This window comes from Aquila chrysaetos, chromosome 15 (genome assembly GCF_900496995.4).
Source record: "Aquila chrysaetos chrysaetos chromosome 15, bAquChr1.4, whole genome shotgun sequence".
Lineage (NCBI taxonomy): Eukaryota > Metazoa > Chordata > Aves > Accipitriformes > Accipitridae > Aquila > Aquila chrysaetos.
The window spans coordinates 16,069,347-16,091,934 of NC_044018.1; the positions used below are offsets into that span (position 1 = coordinate 16,069,347).

Here is a 22,588-nt window from a genome sequence, read left to right on the forward strand (position 1 = left end):
CTTGATAATGAGTAACCTGTACTGTTTGGTTCTGGGGGTTTTTTTGCAGGTTTGTTAAGTTTTGCAAATTCTCTGGAGCTCAACAAACGTGTACACCCACACAAGTCTATTACAAAGTTTTCACCAGCTAAAGTGAATTAGAGGTGCTGATTTCATCCCCATATCTAAGTGGTCTTTGGCCAACGGCTCAGCCTAGTGTTGGGTGCTGAGAGACAGAGACAGCCCAGAGCTGCAGCTGGGGTGGAGCTGGAAAGGGGCTGCCAAAGAAAGCTCAGAGCTGCAGAAAGATCTCTCCCATGAGGACTGTTTAGTTGGAGGAAAAGCTTGAGTACCTTGTCTCAGGTCCAGCCAAGGATTACAGTTCAGTTCAGAGCCAAGAGATAAACTCAAAGCTACAGCTGTTAGGGACTGCAAAGTGTCTTTCCAAGTAAACTAAGGGCTGATGCCAGAAGTCACTTTGGAAGAGTGCCATCAGCCCTGCTCCTGCAGCTCTGGGCTTTCTCTTCCTCTCAACCCAACACCGAAGTAAAGCATTGGCTTTACTAGAGCTCTTATCTGAGGAATAATTAGTCCCTGGAATGAGCAAGGTCTCTGGTCTATGGCTTAGCTTATTGCTAGGGTCAGGATTAGGTCTGAGAGCAAGAGCGAGACCACAGTTGGAGCAGGGCTGGAAGAAGACAGAGAGGGCTGCAAAAAGCATCTTCCCTTGGACATGGCGTAACTGGGAGAAGGTTTGGGGTGCCCTGTCCGAGGGACACTCTAGGACTAGGCTTAGGGTCAGGTTGAGAGAAAAGGTCAGCACAAAACTACAGCTGTAGGGGGACAGGAAAGTATATTCCAAAGCAAACTAAGGGCTAATGCCCTAAATCTTCTCTAAGGAATATTTAGCCCAGGGGAAGCTCTTAGCTTGGGGATAGTGTGGTTTATCCCCACCAGAACTTTCTAAACCTCACTAAAATCTTCTGATTTAATAGTGATTAAAGAGGTTGCATACAGCAGCACTGATAACATCACAAGGAGGTAACATGTCACAATGGAGGCAAAATGAAGCAATGTTAAATAGAAGACAATTTGCTGCAACACAGAAGAAGGTGCCATCTATAAGGTTTTTTTTAATAATGCTTACGTGCATTACAGAGTTCTTGTGCATTTGTGCCCCTACTTGGTAGCCCTGAGTGAGGATTGTACTGACTGTCCCCAGGCTCACAGATACGGGCATGTGGCAACTCAGGCTGAGCACAAAGAAGAGCTTGTAGGAAAATATTACAAACTTCTTATAAAGTAATGGCCACCGTTGTATAACAACTAATCTTGTTAGCATTACCTCAGCAACGAATAACCTATCCTGTTGTTTTCTACGGCAGTGTTGTCCTAAGTCTCTGTTGGGTTATATGCACACAAAACAACTCACACACATCTACAAATGTTCTGCCGAGATCCCCGTCAGCTAAAAGCATCAGAGCTGCCACTGAGAGGACCATATTCTGCTCCGGTCTGCAAAGGGCGTGCAGTCTTAACACAGATTGAGAAATGGCACAGTGGCATCTAGTGGGTATTCATTGCATTAGCTGATAACTGGCAAAAATTCTTGATCCATTAGGGCCATACCCTGCACCAGTGCTGAGACACTTCTTTTAATCCAGGATGTTTTGGTGTATCTGTCAGGAAGAGGCTAAATATTTTATTTAGCTGCTGAAAATGCTGTTTCTGTGCTGCCAAGCCTTGTTAGGTACTTCAAGCTAGAAGGTTTGAGACCTGCTGTGTTTACAAGTAGCTTGGTCAAGCTGAAGAAAACAGAAATGGACCCACAAGCTCCTCCAATTTTTTTCAGCCAAACAGAATTCGTTTTTCCATTCTGTTCCTACTCCCTGTTTGGATCTGCGGGCACAGGAAGCATTGTCATCATGTACTCTTCTGGACGAATTTTGGAAACTCTCTCTCATGTATTAACTAACCGAATTTGAAAAGCTTTCATGCCTCTGATATTCCAAACTGGATGCTCATCTTCTATAATCCTCTTCCTCCCATAAGGAGTTTGCAATAGAGAAGGGTTGTACCCTCTCTTCTGGTATCTGGTCTGAGAGATCTCCTCCCGCATCATCCACTCCCTTGCTGCTCACAAGTTTCCAAGCAGCACAGAGGCATCCTCAACAAACTAGATCCTTATTACCCATTTTCCTTTTGCTGCTGAAATCTGAGGGTTCAGTCTATGGTCTCTTAAGCTACTAAAAGTCAGGACTGTTGGGATCCTGCCAGACTCTTGCCCCTGAACCTGCACCTTTCCTTGTGCAGCTGGCTCAGGGAATTGAGATGATAGATGAAAACGAACACTGCTGAAAATAAAGCCATTAGCTTTCAGCTAGGTGTCCCCACATTCCTGCTGTCACTGCTTCCAGAGGCACCAGAATGAAATGGGGCCAGACTAGTAATTTTGCCTCCCTCAGCACTGGTCACTCCTCCCAAGCTGGTTCACGGGCAACAGTAACACTGGTCTGGCAGCTATTAAGGTTGTAAGTACTAAGAAAATAGAACCTTGCTGTTGTTTTAAAGGAGTGGATGTGTCCTCAGATATCTGGGTAACAGAGGCTTCACAGCTCAAGGGAGGGACCTCTAACGGGTATACTGCAGCAAACAAGAATCTAGAAAAGGCCACTGGAAATCCTTCTGAAGCATGTTGCAATCACGCTGCCTCTCACGTGGCCCAGCTGAATGGCAGGTGACTGTCTATGGCAGCGTGTGTCATTTGCTATCCAGCTCATTTGTTATCAGGATATAACCTAAGAAACAAGACATCTGGCACTGGAAAACACGATGCCTTCTGCTGTTACGCATAAAGAATAAAGCTCGTATTGGTGCACCATGTGATGTGGATACATGATCGGGTAAAACTAGGTGCATCTCAAACTACTGTTTTTTCAATGCCATTTTTAGAGTCCAGAAGTGATTATAAAATGGCTGTGTAACAGGCTAATCCCAAGTAAGTTATGATACAGAAAAGGGAAATGACAGGTCCTGCTGGGGACCTGAATGACCATGACAGTAAAGACAGGAGAAAAAGGCCTGGATCTGAATAGGTGAAAGCTCCATTTAATTAACAGAAGAGGAAAGGTGGCTGATTCCAGCTGTGGTGGGGATCAGGCTAAAACAATCATATCTGGTTCAGGATAACGTTGAAGCCTGATAACTGAGTTCACTCCATGTGACGGCCTCACCCTGATCAAGGCAAATGGGCTCCAAAGCTGACAACGTCTGTTGCATCTCTGAACAGCAGATGCTGGAGCCTGGAATATCTGTAGGGCTACACCTGCCAGTTAGTGAAGGCCCCCCAAAATTTTTGCTGCCTCTGAGTCTTCCTCTCCTTCTTTAAACATGGCCAGTTCTCATCATGTGTATCAAATCAGCCAGCAAAAGGCCTTTTTAGAGCTTCCAAACCTTCACCCCAGTCTCATCCTAAACAGGTAATAAGTCTCATTAAGCAGAGAATAGCTTGTCTTAAGCTCCATCCATCGTTCCTTCTGAGGCTGTGCAGCAGCTGGCTCCCCTCTGCTAGAAACAAAGCCAGTTGTTCCAGGGAGCAATCCTTATCCCCACCTCTTTTTACTAGCTCTGAGGATTCCTCTGTTTTTTCTGTCTCCAGTAAAAGCTTCTGTCCACTGCCTTCTGGTAATTACAGGCCACTAAGATTAAATGCATGTTAATAACACAAATGAAAAACGCTACTTCAGGCGAAGCTTGCTTTACTGTGAACTGCATTCCAGGAACACTCAACCATGTCTCAGTTTTGGAGTCAGAAAGTACCCAGAACTTGTAAAGCCAGAATCCCTGTGCATTATACTCCTCCTACTCATCTGCCAGGGCAGGAACCAGGCAAGATCCCTGCAATACCAGAATATTCCTTACATTTATAACATTAATCCTCTCCTTGTCTTTTCTGTGCAAGTGTTCTTCAAACACTGTATTTCCTTTCTCTGGTAACTGATCTCAGGTTTTGTATCAGCCAGCTCTCCAGCACGCATCCATGAGGTCTCACAGACTCATACATGGAACAGTGTCTGCTGCATCAGTGTGCTGACCTCAGAAATCTGCAAAGTCCCTTCTAATCCTGTCCCTACAATTACCTATACATTTTAAAATATAGACTCAATAACTTGTCTCATTAACCTCTGCAGACAAAGTATCTTTCCATTCTTCCCCTTTTTATGTAGCCATGAGTCACATGAGGTTTTTTCGCCAGGAATATCACAGAAGTTCATGCTGCAATGGAGAAAGAGCATCTAAACCTCTTTCAGAGACTCCATTCAAGTACCGTCTTCACTGAGATAGTAAAGCCTCACGCAAACTCATTAAAACCCTTAAAGCGTTTTGTCTGAAGGCAGCTCATTTATCAAATACCCTGTATCATTGCCCTGTTTTCATCATTATTTATCACTGTACTAATATTTGTCTTGGTGCAGGTTTTATCAGCAGTATCTTAGGTGTATTTCCAGAACACACATAAAAATGTTGACTTGCTCCTGGTATAGAATTGTTTCCTGCAGTAACTCACTAGGAATTTACCGAGTCAGTAAAGATCTGTGTTAAAAGCTTCTTATTCAGCAATAGGCACTTTAACACAGGTTTCTTGGTGCTATAGAAATGTTAAACACAGCCATTCAACTTACTGTTGCATGACACTGACGCAAAATAAAATACACTACCTCTACCCAGTTCCTTCTATTAGCCACCCACCCCAAATTATCAATTTTCTCTGCCAATTTACATGCCATAAAACTATCCTTTAATTATTTCTAGTTTTGAGGATTTTACCTGGAGCCAATGTCATGCTAACTGCTCAATAGTGCCCCAAGGTGTCATGTTTATTTTTTTCATCATACTGGTGAAACTTAAGAGAAATACTCATTTCCTTGGGAAATAGAGTCTGCAGAGCAGCTCCTGTTTGCTTTAAGAGTCAGTAAAATAACAGGTGAGGTATGTTTTATCTTAAGATCTAGGAATCGCCACAAACTTGAACCTGCCTGCTCAGAAGGCTGCCCTTTTATGGATGGAAATGCCAAGATGTCAGTATTTTATAGCCATTCTGGTTAAAACTTTTATTTCATGCATCCCTGTTCCTCCATATCTGAAACAACTTGAAGGTGAAAATGGCTGCCTGTTCTCACTACCGTGCTAACAATTTCATACTCTTAAAAAGCAAGACTTAATCGTACTGAAAAGTGCTACTTGTGAGCATGAAGCAATGGGTGTATGGATGGGGGTAAAATTTAGACCACTTAAGATCCAACTGCTGAAAAATTCTATTTCAATGGTACATTAAGTCCAGCTACTACCACTACACTAAAAAATTCACAGCTCACTTAACTGCTGAATCCTAGCTCTGCAAAAACCTTTTGTCTGCATCTATGCCCAGCAACAACATAGCCCCAAGCTCTAGTACCCTCCTGCAATGTGTAGTCATGGGGGGGGGGGGGGGGAGAACAACAACCAGCTTTTTTAATCCGTTGTTGCTGAAGCTTTTGAACTGGGATGCTGATTTTTCATACAAAATAGCCATATACACATTGTGCTGCTGGATCCAAACTTTCCAAGTCTCTGTTGGATGCAAGCAGGTTATTTAGGTTTTAACAGCAGTTGTACCACCATGCATCAGCTGCCCTCTCCCCCTACTTTTATTTCCTTGGCCTACAGCAGATGCAGCTAGGCCAATTTCTACTTTTACATGGAAGCTTGTGACTTGCAAACAATTTAATTTTTTTTCAAATCTAGATGCCTGCCTTGGTTTTCACAGTGACACCATTGGGACTGTCACGTCCTCGAGACTTACGTTTGCACTGAGAGGCGGTACAAAAGAAGCTCGGGCACCCAACAGGACAAAACACTGGCCTGCCCTCCCTCTCCTTGAAGGCCTGCGCGGGTTCAGCCCAGACCCAGACACCCACCAGGGCTGCGAGGCGGGGAGCGGCTGAGGGCACTGTGGCTGCGGCAGGACCCTGGGAAGCTGCCAGGAGCAGGCTGAGAGCGCTTTGCCCGGGGCAGCCTGCTGGCAGCGCTCACCAGGCACACCTCTGCCACCCTCCTGCCCTCGGCAGCTCCCGGCCAACCCCGGGACCGGGACCGGGACCGGGACCGGGACCCGGACCCCGCTCCCGCTCCCGCTCCCGCTCCGTCCCCATTCCCGGCCCGCCAGACCAGGCCAGGCCAGGCCCGGCCCCACCCTCCTCCTCCGCCCCTCAGAGCCTGCTCCGGCCACCCGCGCCCAGCAGCGACTGACGCGGCCGCCTCCCATTGGCTATGCCAGTGCGCGAGCGCCGGCGCCGCCAATGGGCGGCGGCCACGGCGCGGAACGCGCGGCGCGTGGGCCGGGGGCGGGGCGGACAGGCTCTAGTAGCGGCGGCCGAGGGAGTGAGGGGCAGCCATGGGGGCGTGCGCTGCGGGCCGTCTCTGGTGGGGTAGGAGCTGAGGGGACCGGGACCGGGCCTGTCCGGGCGGCGTGAGGGGGCGGCGGGCCGGCCACGGCTTCCCTCGTCCCCCTTCATCCTGGCTTTCCGGTGTGGGCCCGGCCCGTCGCGGCGGGAGGGAGCTGGGCGCCGGGCTGAGGGAGCGGGCGGCCGTCCGGCCGCTGGGGAGGGGCTGGGAGCCGCCGTGCGCCCGTCTCCCGCTCGGGGATGGGGCGAGGGCTCTCGGCCGTGCGGGCCGCGCTCCGGGGTGGCTGGCGGGCGGCTCGTGGAGTGGGGGGCAGCGCCTGCAGCCGCCTCTCGGCCGTTGCCGGTCCGAGCCGCTGTGACCCCGGGGCGGGGGGGGGGGCCGCGCTGCCCCCGGTTACTCGGTGGGTAACCGGAGCGCGGGTAGACGGCCTAAAGATTCCAGGAACAACAACAACAAAAAAGAAAATGGTGCTTATCTCTCACCCTAATTAAAAAAAAAAAAAATCGAACCGCTTTGATTTGCAGTTAATGGTGATGTTTTACTTGCCCGGCTGCCCTGGCCTGGGATCTAGTGCTGTAAGGGCAGTCAGAAAGTAATGACTGAAGACAAAGGGAGGAGTCCGTGGGGAACTGTACTTCCTCTTCCCCTCCCCCTGCTGCTGGGTCTTCTGTGCCGAATAAATCGGTAAACCTGTTAAGTAGTCCCCCGCGGACCCCTTTATAGAAATACCGAAGGTGCAGCTAACACTGCACGGGGCCGAACGGGGAAGGCTCTCGCTCACCGAGCACAGAAGTGCAGGGACGGGTGAACTTCAGCACACCGAGCTCTGCTGCAGAAGGGGTGGGTATTTTAAGGAGGAAATTCACAGAATCATCATCCGGTGGCAAAAGCTTTTTTTAACAAATCTTCGGAGTTACAATTCGGCTTTTCGATGGGGACCAGCAATACCAGCATGGAGCTGCCTTAGTTGGTTTAACCGTGCTCCTGTCTATCTAATTTGCTTACCTTAGAAAACAACTTTCAGAATCAGATTATCTGAGATTTTTTTTTTTTGCTTTAATGTCAAGGACAGATTTGCATTTTCCTGGCTTAGATGCTTGTAGGAAAATGAGTGTTTTATTTGCTAAAGATGAATTAAATCTTGAAAATTTCACTATAGAAAGGAAAGTTATGCTACCAGTTTATGAGTAGTAGCTTAAACAAAAATGCAGTGATGCGTGACTAGGTGAGTTTCACCACGTGCTTTCTTTCATGAGTTCTCTTTAGCAGGTGTTTTTGCATAAGCTAGAACTTTTCTATTTGAAGTGACAGAAATGGCTGATTCACTGAACTCTGTTCAGCTTCTGAATGTATTCTGCCAGAGATCTCTTTAGGTGATGCCATAATGTGCTGATTTCGATTTAATGCTCTCTTTCCATCTAGAAAAGGGTTTCTCTCTTGAGAATGACTGTAGCGTTCAAGTAGTTTTTTCCATCCTTGTTTTTTTACTCTACCCCAGCGGCAGCTGCTACTGCAGGTCACTGTAACATGCTGTGACAGCCACAGATCGCCTTGGAAGTTGGTTGATCAGTGCTGTTTGTGTGGGGGCATACTGAAGGGAGAGAGCCAATCTAATGTGTGAATCTGGTGGTGGAAACCAACTGGGATCACGCCAAAAGAAAAGGCTTGGGTCCTAGGGCTAGAAGAAGCCATTAGGAGGGGGAGTGTTGCAGTGTGGCAATTCAGTCCTGATCTCTGGCAGAGTAACCTGGAAGATGTTATTTGTCAGCTTCTCTCACCTACAGAATAGGTGTAATGAAACTGGCTTTTCTTGAGCAGGACTGGTAAAGTGTAGGTGATGCTGTGCAGTCTGTGTACCGTGTGCTGTAGGGTTTCTGCATCACTGAACTGTATCTTCCTCTCACATTCAGTCTTGAGAGAGAATGTGCAGCTTACCATGCAAGTTATTAACCGCTTGCAGCAAAGCTAATTGTTTTTTGTCTAGTTCTAACTGCAGTGTCTGAGCTCTTACTTCCTCCGGTCTTTGGTGGATTAGGAAAAGTCTTTTGCTATGTGAATTTTGTTACAGAGATGCTTGTCATCTTTCATCGAGTCATCTCTCAAGCTCTCTGACTAGGTAGAAGGAAGGATTACGAGGTTTTATGTGCAAAGTCGCAAGCAATAATAAGATCCCGAAGTGATCAGAAGTATGAAGTCGACTTAAGAGAAAGCAATTTCCTTGTACCTTTTAATGATAACTTTTTTTTTTAGCATTCTAAGAGTGCTGGAGTTGTGAACCAGAGAGATTTAGCTGTTGTTCTCCAGTCTGTTGCTAGAGAGATGAATTACTGGTAGACCAAGATCCTTATGACCAAGAATGAAGGAGCTCCTTACGCTACCAGCGCATCAAGTGCTGGTCCTAAAATCACCGTAACTGTATTAAGACTAGTTGGGACAGCCCTGCATTATGTGATCCTATAAAAGATGTGTTTGAGTGCCTGCTGTGCAAGAGGTGCGGACAGTTGGTTTAGGAGTTTCTGTGAGAAAGAACTGAAAGAAAACGTAGCTTATCATGGGGATCCCTGTGGAAGTTCTGCTGGTTTCGTACCAGTAGTATTTAGGGTAGCAGCTTTGACAAAAGACTGTCTGGAGGGCCATAGCAGGGGTGGCATAATTCCAGCTAGCTTTAGGCACAGAGAATATATTACATGATCCTGTGGAATCAGGATTTAAGTGAGGAGGGAAAGCGTATATCTTGCCTTAAGTTCCTTTTTTTTCCAGCCAAACTGGAATCCCTTTCCCTGATTTCACCCCCGCCGCTGATTTGCAGGCAGTGGGGAGGTGATTTAGCCATGGCAACAGGAGAATCATAAATGTTCTGCAGGAATGCTGACTGCTTTGCTTTTTTTTCTAGGCACAGTGAGCTGTACGTTATTCCTGGCAGTTAACTGTTTATATTCAGCCAGTGATGATGTGATAGAGCTAACACCAACTAACTTCAACAAGGAGGTCATTCAGAGTGAGAGTCTGTGGCTCGTGGAGTTCTACGCCCCATGGTAAGAATTACAGCTGCGTACTTATTTGCTCTTATCATGGAGGAGCAGCATAGGAATCTGCTGCTGATCAGTCCAGGGTTTCATTCAGTTGTTGGCAGTACAGTTATCAGTTTGATGGCCTCGTGACTAGCCAAATAGCTGTAGTTGGGATTCCTATTTTAAATATCGTCAAGAGGGGAAAAAGGCAGGAATTGGTTTCAAGTTGGCAAGTAGGGTCTAATAACAAAAGCTTGTATGCCATTTTACTACTTCAATTTCTCTACTGAAATTAGTATTAAAAATGACTGATCAAAGTGGTTAGTGGATCAATAAGTAAGTGAGAAGGCTCCTCGCTTCTCTCTTTCTGAACCTGATTCTGATGTGAAAGCACAGATCTGAATTTGCACTTAGAATTTCCCATTTCCATTGAAAAATACTGGCTTTGTGCATTAATTTAGCACCTCTATCTCCCATCCTGCTCATGCCCAGTGTGTGGAATCTCTTCCACGTAAATTCTGGTGATGTATATTCCATCTTTGCACAAATCCTCTGTGCTATTGCCATCCAAAGCTCCACGTTCTGTAGAAAGGCGCCTTTCATTGATTGCAACAGACTGACTCTGGACTGAGAGGTTTAGGGGAAAGTTTGCTGTGCTTCTTCTAGTGTTGTTGCAGTTTTACAGGCAACAGAATGCTCTGTTGAACGATGGTAATAGTGTAGAACTGGTATAAGTAAATGAGCAGCTCCTCTTTCTCTACAGACTTGTGATGCTGTGATTATATGCTAGTTGCCGATTAGCTGTTGGTCTCTTCCCCCAGACACCTCCAGGAAATGTTGTGCCACAAATTCTTGCTAGTTAAGAAGTTACTTCTAGAATAATTTTTTCAGGCCTCATCACAGGTCCATTTTAGCTTGCAACAAGCAGACTAGCGTGCATATCTGGATTTTGGTGTGCACATTTGCCTCTGTGTTAGTAAAGCCAGTTAGCTTTTTTTTTGTGTGTGTGTATGTATGCACTTATGTAATACACATAGAGGTTTCTCTTCAGAAGTCTGAGTGATGATGTGATGTTGTGGCATAGCCTCTTCCCCTCCTCATGAGTAGATCTTAAGTCTCCCACGGTTTGCTGTGAGTGACTGTTCTGTAATTGCAAACCCAACAAGACCACTCTACTTTGTGAAATAGTTGTCAGATCTGAATGACAATTACTGTTGGTTTTGGTTTGTTTTTTTTAAAGGTGTGGTCATTGTCAAAGACTAACCCCTGAGTGGAAGAAAGCAGCAACAGCATTAAAAGTAAGTTTAACCTTTGAAATGTGCTTGTGGCAGTGGATTGAGGAGAATTTGGCTGTTTGTCATCTGGCTTGGGAACATGGAGGTGGGGTTTGGTCCCCAAAACTATATCACTTTAATGGTACTTGTCCAGTCAGAGGCACTTAAAGTCAGGATTTTCGTGGGTTTTTTCTTTTTTAAAAGAAGCCATTGAATTGTACAGGAAGCAAGTCAGTTCTGTCCCTGTGAATTCCTGTTACTGTTTTTCAGGGCTGCTTTTAACAGCACCAGAGGACATTAGAACCCAGCCATCCCCCAAAATAGCATGTTTCTCTTTTCTTCCTCGCTGTTCTGTCACCTGCCTCTGAACAGCATGAACTGAATAGTTAAAAACAGCTTTGTAAGCTGTTGGTGATGAGTATTTCTTTAATTGCAGAAAACTTGGTCATGTAGTGATTTGCTAAACTCTTGCCTATGTAAAATATATTTCCCTTCTTAAAAATAATAAAAACAGAAAAACAAAAAATCCCAAACCAACCAAACAAAACCCAACTAAAAAAAACCCCAAAGAATTTAAAGTTTTGTTTGTCAGGATGAAGAAAGAAAGGGACATATATGGTGTTCTGTAGTTTAATGCTTTTGGGGGGATAACGCCTCTTATGGTGACTGTTTTCTTACCCTCCTAATAACTCTTTTTCTCTCCAGCACGCACAGAGTATACAATGTTAAATCACTGTAGAAGTCTTGTCTTAGTTTTTGGTTTTTATTTCCACAGGGTGTAGTGAAAGTAGGTGCAGTAGATGCAGATAAACATCAGTCCTTGGGTGGACAGTATGGAGTCAGAGGGTTTCCGACTATCAAGATATTTGGAGCCAACAAAAACAAAGCAGAGGATTATCAGGGTAAATGTGGTGCTCTTTCACGTGTTGCATGCCTAAAAACTTCCCTGAATACAGTAATTATGGTGGCTGTTAATGCTGTCTTGTGTGGTGTTTCCTTCCTGTCTAGTGCTTATAGTAACTGAGAGGCAGATGGGTGGGACTTGTTTGACCAAATTGTGCATGTTGTACCATGCACTAACAGTCCCACCTGCAGTTTGTAGTTGGTGGAGGTTGACAGGCAGATCCAAAGAATTATTCCTTTCTTCCTGTTTACTGGGAGCTTGCCAGAGTCACCCCCCCCCCCCCCATCAGATAAGGTGAGTAGTTGAAAAGTGGAGTGAAGTCAATCCTGCTGCTTGTGTTTAAGTCAGTGATGTCCCACCACTACTACTATATCACTCATAGCCCAGTCCTGCTTTTCCTGAAAAATCCTCAGGGTGAAGGAATATTAAGTTTGTAATTAAGTCAGAGGCCTACCTTAAACTGGCCTTTTGATGCTTTAATCACTCATTTTGCTGCGTTGCAGGTGGCAGGACAAGTGATGCTATTGTCGATGCTGCTCTAAGTGCTCTTCGGTCCCTGGTGAAAGACCGTCTTAGTGGCAGAAGTGGAGGATATAGTTCTGGGAAACAGGTATTTGAGGGAATGTGTGTGTTTGTTTTCAACTGGAGACTGTCCTGTACAGGAGATTGGAGCTTGTGCTCCTGACTCAGTTCACAGAATAGGTGAAGTTGGAAGGGACCTCTGGAGGTTGTCTAGTCCAGCCCTCCTGCCCAGTGCCGGGTCAACTAGAGCGGATTGCTCAGGGCTGTGTCCCATCAAGTTGTGAGTATCTCCAAGGACTGAGACTCCACATGGACCGCACTCTTTGGGCAACCTGTTCCAGTGTTTGACCACCCTCACAGTAGAAAAGTTTTCTCTTATGTTTAATTTAAATTCCTGTATTTCAACTTAAGCCCTTTTTGTCCTGACACTGGGCATTGCAGAAAAGAGTCTGCCTTTGTTTTCTTTACTCCCTTCCATTTGGGTATTTATATACCTGGATAGGATCCATGCTGAGCCTTCTCTTCCCAGCTGAGCAATCCCAGCTTTCTCAACCTCTTGTCATATGTCAGATGCTTAAAGCCCTGAATCAGCTTTTACCCTTGGCTGGACTTGCTCCAGTGTGTGCATGGTTCTTATACTGGGGAGCCCAGAAGTAGACACAGCACTCCAGGTGTTTCACACAGTGCTGAGCAGAGAGCAAGTTCACCTCCCCAGACCTGCTGGCCTAGTGCAGCTCAGGAGACTGTGGGGTGCCTTTGCCACAGGGGTACAGTGCTGGCTTATGCTCAGCTTGTCCACCAGGACCCCCAGATCCCTCTCTGAAAAGCTGTTTTCCAGCTAGTCAGTCCCCAGTGTGTACTGGTGCATGGGGTTATTCTTACCCAGGTGCATCTCCCTTTGAACTTTGAGGTCTCTGTGAGCCCCATTCTCCAACTGGTTTAAGTACCATTTGTCTAGTCCTAGTCTAAGCTAGATGGGTGAGTTTTTTCTAATTTGGTAGTGTTCTTCTGATGTTGGCTTGCTGGATTTCTCCCTGAAGGTAAATTGAAAAGCTTCTGGCTCCTACTACTGTTTCTAAATCATGGAGCAAGTATACTCTAACATCCTCAGGCTGGCCAGATAAAAGACCTAGGTGGACTATACCCTGTAGTGTGTATTGTACTCACACGTTTGTTTTGCCTGGAAACCAGGGCACAGCGGGGTGGTGGGGTCTTAGAGAGCACTTTGTTCTTGGACAGATCAGAGCATGAGGAACTGGGGAAGAGTTCCCACATCTTGTTAGTCAGTTTGACTTGATTTCTCTTTTTTTTTTTTTTTTTGAGAAGGTTCACTTGCTGTTTCTTGAAAGTGCTCTGGGAGTAGGCTGTGTGTATTGTCAGTTCTAAAATGGGAAAGTTGTATGACCTAACACTGCCTTTTTTGTGTATCATTCAAATAAAGACCATTTTGTACGACACGACACACAGGAGAGGGCTTGTGTGGGAAACCAATTTTGGTTACATCTTACGTGAGGGTCTGTTTGCTTCTTACAGAGCCGAGAGAGCGGAGGTGGAGATAAGAAGGATGTGATTGAGCTGACCGATGACAGCTTTGATAAGAACGTCATAAACAGTGACGATGTGTGGATGGTGGAGTTTTATGCCCCATGGTGTGGGCACTGCAAAAAGTAAATGAGTTTTTTCTTTGACAATTCATTTCCCATTAGTGCTTAGTTTTGTGCGATACCGTTAATCCCCTAAAAGAGACCTTGCATCTCTGGTATATCAGAAGTGGGGTTTTCTGTAAGGTGTTTTAACAAAAACGTGTGGGCTTTTCCTGCTCAGGGCACCTCAGTGGTGCTCTGGCTGCATTCCTCCTTAGCAGTAAAATTCCCAGTTACCAGTGTAAATAAGATCCAGAAGTTTTATTAACCTTTTCATTTCTTCAGTGGCAGGACTTCAGTCTCATTTGGAATAACCCTCCTAGCTGTCATTCTGTGCAGAGACTTTATTTTTTTTCCCCTGAGTGGAGTATGCTACAGAATGGTGGAACGTGGTATACTTTTGCTAGCTCTAAGAGAGCTTAGAGCACTTGTACTCTTTGTTTTTCAGCCTGGAACCAGAATGGGCAGCTGCTGCCACTGAGGTGAAAGAGCAAACAAAGGGAAAAGTAAAGCTGGCTGCAGTAGATGCAACAGTCAACCAGATGCTGGCAGGCCGATATGGGGTAAATGTCTCTGCAGTGGTTACAATTTCCTTTCCATCTCTAGCATGTCAGATTTCCCTTTAATGCTTACTGAACTGTTCCTTAATCTGCTACCTCTTAAATGTTTTGTGCTAAAAATAATGTTAAGTGACACATACCATTTTTCCACAAATAATTCATTCCTGAATGTCAGTAACAATATAAGTAAATGGAGTGAGAAGAAAGGAATAAATCTGGATGATGCTGAAGAAGGCTGTTCATTTCTGTAAGATCTTGTATGCCTTTATCATCTAAGGTGAGAGATCTCTTCTTTCAGACTGTTTGTGCTGGCTGAGCATCTTCAGAACCCCCACATGTACCTGTACATGTTGGAGCCAGTTATCAGGGATCACTCCAACAATATTAGCTGCCCAGATCAGCTATGATGTGTGCCCAAAGTGAACTGATACTCTTGAATTTTTAATACAGTACAGGGAACTTAGTGCGCTGCTTAGTTTACCTTTTAAGTGTACGTGGCTGGCAGTCAGCATAAACACTGAACAAGTTTTACTCGAAATGTAGCAGAGGGAGCTTAAGATCCACTTGTTGCCATGTAGCCACAGTGCTGTTTCCCTACAGATAAATTGGGAAACTAATGTCTAAGAAATACAAAGAGTTAAGATAGTCCTCATGGCACTTAAACCTGCAGTGCTTGGTCTGTCTAAATTGAAGTGACACCATTGCTGATTCATCAGGCCTAAAACTTAAAACAGTGTTTCAGTGTGTGTTAACATTTGTTTTGAATTGTTGCACAAGTAGGAAGCTACAAAATTGTTCAGGTTCAGTTATAACCTGCTGTGAGACTGGATTCATGTAGATCTCTCTTCCCTTTCTCTTAATCTAGAACACATCAGTGTAGCAGATAACTTCCATCATAAATATTCAGATTTATTTGAGCTGATGGCTTAAACTTGTCTTTCAGATTCGTGGATTTCCCACTATTAAAATCTTCCAGAAAGGAGAAGACCCTGTTGATTATGATGGTGGGAGAACTAGATCTGATATCATTGCTCGTGCTCTGGATCTGTTTTCTGATAATGCACCACCACCTGAGCTCCTGGAGGTACCCTCTACATCATTTTTTTTCAAAGTGCTTTTCTGTCATATCCTTTGCAGCAGTTTTTACAGGACTGTATCAACTGTAAAAACAGCCTAAATATGCTGCTTGCACACTGTTTTGCAGCAGGTCAAGGATGACAAGACTGATCACTCAGCTTTCTGTTATTTTTTTACTGTGAATTTGTTGTTGACTGAAAGATTATCAGAATTGATACATTGAAGGCACTGACAGAATGGTGCCAGAGTGTCTGAATCCTCTCTTGAGGAAGAGTCAAAATGTTGGGTTTTGCCACGCCTTTTTTTTTTTTTTACAAGAGGGCAGGGTTTTGTCACTTGTAAGCCATCCATTATGAGATGCATGATGACTAATCTTGCTTGTTGGCCAAAAAATTCCACCCTCTGTACGGAGACTTCCAGTTTCAGCTTGATGTTGGTAGATTTGAAATGGTGATCAGTTGTCTCCAAAGTGGGGTGCATGCAAGACAACCTATTGGGGTGCAGGAAAAAAAAAATTTGTACCATTAATAAACTTAAAGATATTTTAAAGTGTTTATTTCATCCTTGTTATCCTTTTAAAAGTCTATTTTCTGTATGCTTTATAATGTATATGTTAGTACAATGTACATGTATATAATTAAAATACATATATCAGGGCTGCTTGCTTAGAAATTTTTTTTACTGATAGGGGTGCACAATCAAAATTTGGGGACCACTGATGTAGATAAATGGGTTGATTCCTTTTTAAGGTAGATCACACAAAAATGGTATTGCTCTGTTAATGTTGATGAAATGTCCTCATCTTCAGCAAATGCTGCACCCTGCTGGCTCTCCTTATGCTAGCAGCACCATGAGTGAAACCTATAGGCATATGCATAGGTATGGGTGTGCTGTTTCCAGCCCTGGTCCAAGGACGGGGATTTGGAGCAAGAAGTGACAACTTGCCATGCTCTCTGTAAGCCTCATTTGGTACTGCTTATTTCCTGTTGCTGCAAGTCTCAACAGAAGATCCTGTGAACTCTTTGTAATCAGTCTTGTGTTGGGGGATCAGTGAAGTAGGAGAGGCTTGTAAGCTTTTGTGTCAAGTTGCTTCAGTGCTTATTACCTTGTAGGGTGGAGTTGATAGGCTGTTGGAGGGAAGTGTGGTCACAGCTGGGTAACCAAGTCTTACTCTCACTGACTTTCTGTGGCTTTCTTCTAGATAATTAATGAAGATGTTCTGAAGAGTACCTGTGATGCTCATCAGCTCTGCATCATTTCTGTCCTGCCTCATATTCTTGACACAGGTAGACATACAAGCAAGCAGACTTCTGTATGAATTTGGCACTTGAAGCATTAAGTTGTGGTTTTTAACTTGTCCAATTCTGTCTAACAAACAGGAGCTTCAGGGAGGAATTCTTACCTTGATGTCATGCTAAAAATGGCTGAAAAATACAAAAAGAAAATGTGGGGGTAAGTGTCATTGTAGACTGGTCCTCTTGGAAAAGATGTGAGTGTTTTTAGAGATAACAGGATGGAATTTGTATGAGTCATTCATCTGCAGGTAAGAGCTGTTCCTTGTTCAGGATGGTATATGTTGGTATTCCACTAACTATAGTGTGGGAGGGGATGCTGTGGCTTTAGAATAAACTGCTGATTTTTTTTTCTTTTCATCCACCTCTCAAATCCTGCATTTACAAGTGATATCTAAGCATTAATGAGATCAGGTTAAGCATCTTTTACTCTTGTTCTGAATGCTAAAATATTTTAGGGTAGTATTTACCCAGTTTCTTTTAGAGTCTTTTGCTGGTGGGTAAGTCTGCTGGTATGACTGCTGAATTAACAAAAAAAAAAAAAGTAAACTGCAGTTTCATTAGCAAGTTTTGTGCTCTTAGAGAAGCAGGAAAGCAGGTTTTGCCTTTTCTCCTCCTCTCAAATAGAGGTTAGGATCTGTGGGCCTTCTCTGGGAAGTGAGAGTTGTTCTGACACACTGACTGCTGTGAAAAGGGCGTGAAATGACATGAAAGCCTGGGGGAAAATGCTGAGATTGGCTGATTCCAGAGGTCTTTCAGGGGACTTGTTAAGCATTGGAGGAACTGAGACCTGACCAGTGAGGCACTAATACTGAGTGAAATAGTGGTCTTTCAGTCTTTGGCCAGAAATCCTCTACAGTGTGCTTTGGGCAGTACTTTGTCATGTTTAGATCTGTGACTTGAGCCATTTTAAACCTTGCTTAGTATAGGCTGAAGTGTAATTCGTTCAGATTGGTAACACAGCTCTCCCTGGACTGTCTTTCACGGCTGTTCTGATCCAGCTTTCAGTGGCTGTGAGCATGGAGTTGGCCTAGAGGTGTTGTTGAGGAGGGGCTTTCTTCTGTTACATGGTTCAAGATTGGGACCCTCTAGTCCATGCTGACTTCAGTAACAGTTGACATTGTCAAGGGCAGTTCAGAGCCCAGCTTGAACTCTGCAGAGTTGCAGGATATGTGCAACTTCAAAGTGATTGTAGTGCCTATCCTAATTATTCATTTTCTATTTTATCTTTTCCTCAAGGTGGCTGTGGACAGAAGCAGGTGCTCAGTCAGATCTTGAGAGCTCTCTGGGGATTGGAGGCTTTGGTTATCCAGCAATGGCAGCTGTTAATGCTCGGAAGATGAAATTTGCCCTTCTGAAAGGATCGTTCAGTGAGCAAGGGATTAATGAGTTTCTCAGGTATGAAATCTTTAAGTGACTTAAATGTTTCTGTAACTGGGGCTGAGACTGTTTAGACCAAAATCAGGCTCTCCTGGATTAGACAAGACTTGCACAGATAAGAGAATTAAGAGGATGAGCATTCACTGGATTAAGGGAATGATTTCAGTGGGGATTGCAACTACTAAAGCAGTCGTTACCTTTTTGTGGTGGACAGAATTAAGTAGCTGGTCATTTAGACTTAAATGGTAGTTTTAGCCCAACTTTTGAAAACAGAAGTGAGCTTTGATCTTGAAAAATTCTGGTTCTCTGGTAGCTCAAGAAGTTAATGGGACTTGGTAATCAATACTAATTAATTCAAGTGGTGCACTCTTATTAGTAATTGGGAAGTTCCCAGTTTGGGAATCTAAATGGGTGCTGTTGAGGTTCTGTATGTTGCTCTTCACCTTTCTGGTTCATCTATTCCTGTCTTCCCCCTCCCACCCTCCCCTTCCCCATTCCCCTGGCATCCACTAAGCTAATCGGGAGAGCTGAAGCAATCCATCCAAAAAGTCAATAGCTCTCTGCTCAGCTCAAGTTCCCCGAAACTGCCTCTTGCGTAGTTGGGCAAGAGCCAGTGCTGAGAAAAATTGAATGGGGAAAAGAAATGGACAGGAGCATAGAAGGTGGCAGCAGCACTGAAACAGAGCAGCTAAACTTAAACTGTTACTTAAGCATGGTCAAAGTGAAGTGGGAACTCTGCTTCTGGATAAAACACCAGCTGCCATAAGGTATGTAAGACCCTTTGAGAGCTTACATTAGCAGTGTTATTTCTATGTCCTTGCTTGGAGAATGGCAGAGGACAGTCAGAATTGCAAAAGCAAGTACAACAGTCTCTTTGCCACCTTGCCATAAGCCGCACATTAATTCAACCCTGTTCCTGCTGGGTTAATGGAAACAGTGCTATATTCTCTTACCTGTGTAAGTGATCAGACTTTCTTCTTAATGCCAAAAAGGGAATGTTCTCAGAGCATCAGCTAAAATTTAGGATTCAGATGCAAGAAGAGTAATACCAGGCAGTCTGTACTAATGCATGTGAGAGAAATGTCTGCCCTTCTCAGACATGGCAAATTCCCTTAGTCTACAAAATCCATCTTAGTGAGGCCTTTCCTGGTAAGGGTGGATGGTGCTTCCAGGACACAACAGCCAACATAACAGCTTATGTTGCATTAGGTAATTGGTTTGGTATTGTCTTACTACACAGCAATACTTGCTAGAACAACCTCTTACTTGACACTTCAGTGCAGCTGTGCTGCCTAAAGAAAGCAGTACAATCATAGTCAATGTAGCTGGCTGTTAACTCAGCTTGCTGTGTGCAGCTTTTGTAATCTTAATAGGCAGTCTCAACAGTGTTGACCAAAAGTAAGGAAATTGGCACTGAGATGAGCGTAAAAATTCTAGACTCCATCTAAGGAGGAATGCTGATGCAGTCTTATTTGCTTTTGAAAGAATGCAAAGGGATTAGCTCTTCAGGATTTTAATGTTAGGCTTTTTGAGCAAGCCTAAATAGCAAGTGCAAGATGGAGTGTCTCAAATACCTCATACCCATTGTAACCTGTGGAGGCTTAGTCTCCACTAAAAAAATCACTAGTAATTTCAAGTTAACAGTTGCAGGTGACTTTCAAAACTAGAATTACAGACTCCTTTTGGAGTTGCCTTAAGTGGTAAACAACATACTGTTAAAGGGGCTGTATTTATCCATGATTGTTACACTGCTGAAGTACAAAATAGTGTAGCTCACATAGTTTGTCTCTTTGGATCCAGTTGTAAATCTGCAATGCTGCTTTAAGGGCTCTATCACTTTCTGCTTCTCAATTGGAAAAGCTTTTGCTTCCGGACAGTTTAGATTTGCTTCAAGAGATGAGATCTCAAAGTTTACTTCCTTTTATGTGAAGCAGGTGCGGTTCCAGGTGGATGGAGACTGGAGAAACTTCTTAAATTTAACTTTAACTTGTTTTTTCTCAGGGAACTATCTGTTGGTCGTGGCTCTACAGCACCAGTGGGTGGTGGAGCTTTCCCTAAAATTCATTCAGTTGAACCTTGGGATGGCAAAGATGGTGAGGTAAGAGGTGCTCCGTCTCTAAAAGTGCTGATGATTTGCTAGGTTCAGAAGTGACTGGATAGAGTAACTAAGAACTGGCAGTGTGAAAAATCTTGTTCTTCAAAGATTGTGGCAAGTTGTGTTGACGGTTTCCCATTATCTAAATCCTGCCACCAGACCAAACACCAGATTTATCATCTGATGTTGTGGACAGGTACTCCTGCCTAGCTGTTAGGATGTAATCTGAAAGTTGAATCCCTTGAGGCTGAAATGTGTTATTACCTATGCTGAGTAAAGGAGGTGGTAGTGTACGCATTCAAGACCCGAATGTTGTGGAGACTTTGGTTCTGCAGTATGCTGACATTACCATCAAAGTCTTAATGTCAAAGTTTGTAAGATAAAGCCTGTGTAATAAATAACGCAGTGATTAAGTATGTTCTTAAGGTTCAACATTGCTGTAAAAAACAAAGTTACTACAATCCTTTGATCTACTTCAGATGGAATTAAAATATAGAATATGATAGTAGTTTTGTTACATAGTTTATCTGTATTTGCCTTTATCTGGAGCATTTTTATTGGTAGAAAACAACCTTCTAGTCTAAACTCTGATCACTTGTCCTGTGCTTAATAAATTTGAGATTTCATGAAAGAGATGACAGGAGGGAGCTTTACTCTCAGGATGAAGTAAGCGTCTTTCAAAGTTAGTGATGTCCTGGTGTTAAGCATTTCTAAATGTGTGCTTGAAACCTTCCCTTTTTCACAGCTTCCAGTTGAAGATGATATTGATCTCAGCGATGTGGATCTGGATGACTGGGATAAAGATGAGCTGTGAGATCTTCAGGAAACTTCTTTTCTTGGGAGAGTTTGTGCAGTAGTTTGCAACCTGGTTCACAATCGGATGGATATTCCAGTGGCCTTTTTATGGAGAAGTAGCACCTTACACACTGTGCTATCTGATACACTGCAGCAGTGAACTGTACACATCTCAAGAAAACATTGCAGAAATTCTATGAATTGTCATAACCAGTAAACTTGATTGATTGTATTCTGTGTAACAAATATTTTGAGGACAACATGGATATTTCTTTGGAACATCTTGGTTTTTATTTTGTTGATAGTGTGCTGTTTGAGTGTTACTGGAGGCTGTTAGTGTAACCAATTTTTAAATGTGATATTTTTTTCATGGAGGTGGAACCTGGTCAGCTTCTGTTTCAATTAAAGAATAAAACAATTATTTTTGACACACAGTGTTAGTCTTGTATAGAGTAACAAAGGTGCACATGATAAAAGCTATCCAATTTTGGATGACTTTTGAAAAATGAACAGTAGAATAGAGAGGATGGTGCAGAGGGGAATCTTAAACCACCCCCTCGCTGTGAATGATCTTGACAGTTTGGCCTAAAGCCTGATTAGACAGACAATCTTGGTTTAAATGCTCTTCAGTCTTCCTTTTCCTATTCCTTCTCAGGGCCTTTCTCCTTCTTTGTGCCAGAATTTGTAAGATCATTAATACAATGGAAGTGGGGTTGCTGCTGCAGTTGGAGACACTGGGAGCTGTTGGTCTTTTCCCCAGGATTAGCGGTGAAGCTAATCCCTGTTTTAGGGCATGAGGACTTCCAGGTGCTAACAGAAAAACACCATGGTGCTGTCTCCAGCAAATTGGGTAATATTTCTTCACTTCCCATCTGGCATTGCTTTGATTTGAAATTGCTAGTTCCTTGGAAGGGGAATCAGGACTGGGAATGGGGATGGTTACTGCTGCTTTTTTTTAATAAAAATACTACTATATTTTGTTGCTCTCCATGTCTTGTGTACTGGTGTCTAGTGAAGTGACCCTCATCTGATCACCTTGTTTATAAGCAAGGAATGAAAGAACTGAAAGTTTCCCCTCCTTTCAAGGAAATAACTTAATATGGGTATTTGTCATCTAGTATCTGTAAGAGATTGCCTGTAGCTCATACCTAAGAAAGGCAGTGCAAGAACCACTGGTAGCCAACAGTAACTTGACTGCTGATTTGGTGCAGGAAATGTGCTCCAACTCTAAGTCATCCCAGCAGATGAGATCTAATGGAACTGTTCTAACTGAGATGTCTTGGCAAAAACTAAGCTTACGAGTACTTTGGACTACAAGTCATACTACAGTAAGTCCCACAGCAATTTTGAGGATCTTTCTTCTTAAGCTTTTCTTTTTTTAAATTAAAAAAATTTTGGGTTTTGCTCTGATGCTTTCTACTTTTTTGGGTTTTGGTTTTTTTAAGTTTGCTTTGTTAGAAAACCAGGACTGTGTACACCTAGCAGATCCATTAGCCACCACACTTTTTAAATTGTTTTATTTCAAGTCCAGTAGCTACTACATCTTTGTAACTTACCAAAAAAAATAAATACTACCATAGTACCTCCTGCCTCTGAAATATGTTTTTGTAAA

The 22,588-nt window shown here is 43.7% G+C and overlaps 1 protein-coding gene across 1 annotated transcript; it reads left to right on the forward strand.

Annotated features, from left to right (window-relative positions):
- The first annotated feature begins 6,346 nt into the window (after positions 1–6,346).
- On the forward strand, positions 6,347–21,404 carry PDIA6 (protein disulfide isomerase family A member 6). The gene is made up of 13 exons (XM_030037284.2): positions 6,347–6,446; positions 9,317–9,458; positions 10,675–10,732; positions 11,484–11,610; positions 12,116–12,222; positions 13,668–13,801; positions 14,226–14,340; positions 15,281–15,421; positions 16,616–16,700; positions 16,794–16,866; positions 17,946–18,104; positions 20,088–20,184; positions 20,927–21,404. Exons 1-13 carry the CDS (start codon positions 6,413–6,415, stop codon positions 20,993–20,995), a joined length of 1,341 nt encoding a protein of 446 aa, XP_029893144.1. The 5' UTR covers positions 6,347–6,412; the 3' UTR covers positions 20,996–21,404.
- The last annotated feature ends 1,184 nt before the right edge of the window (positions 21,405–22,588 follow it).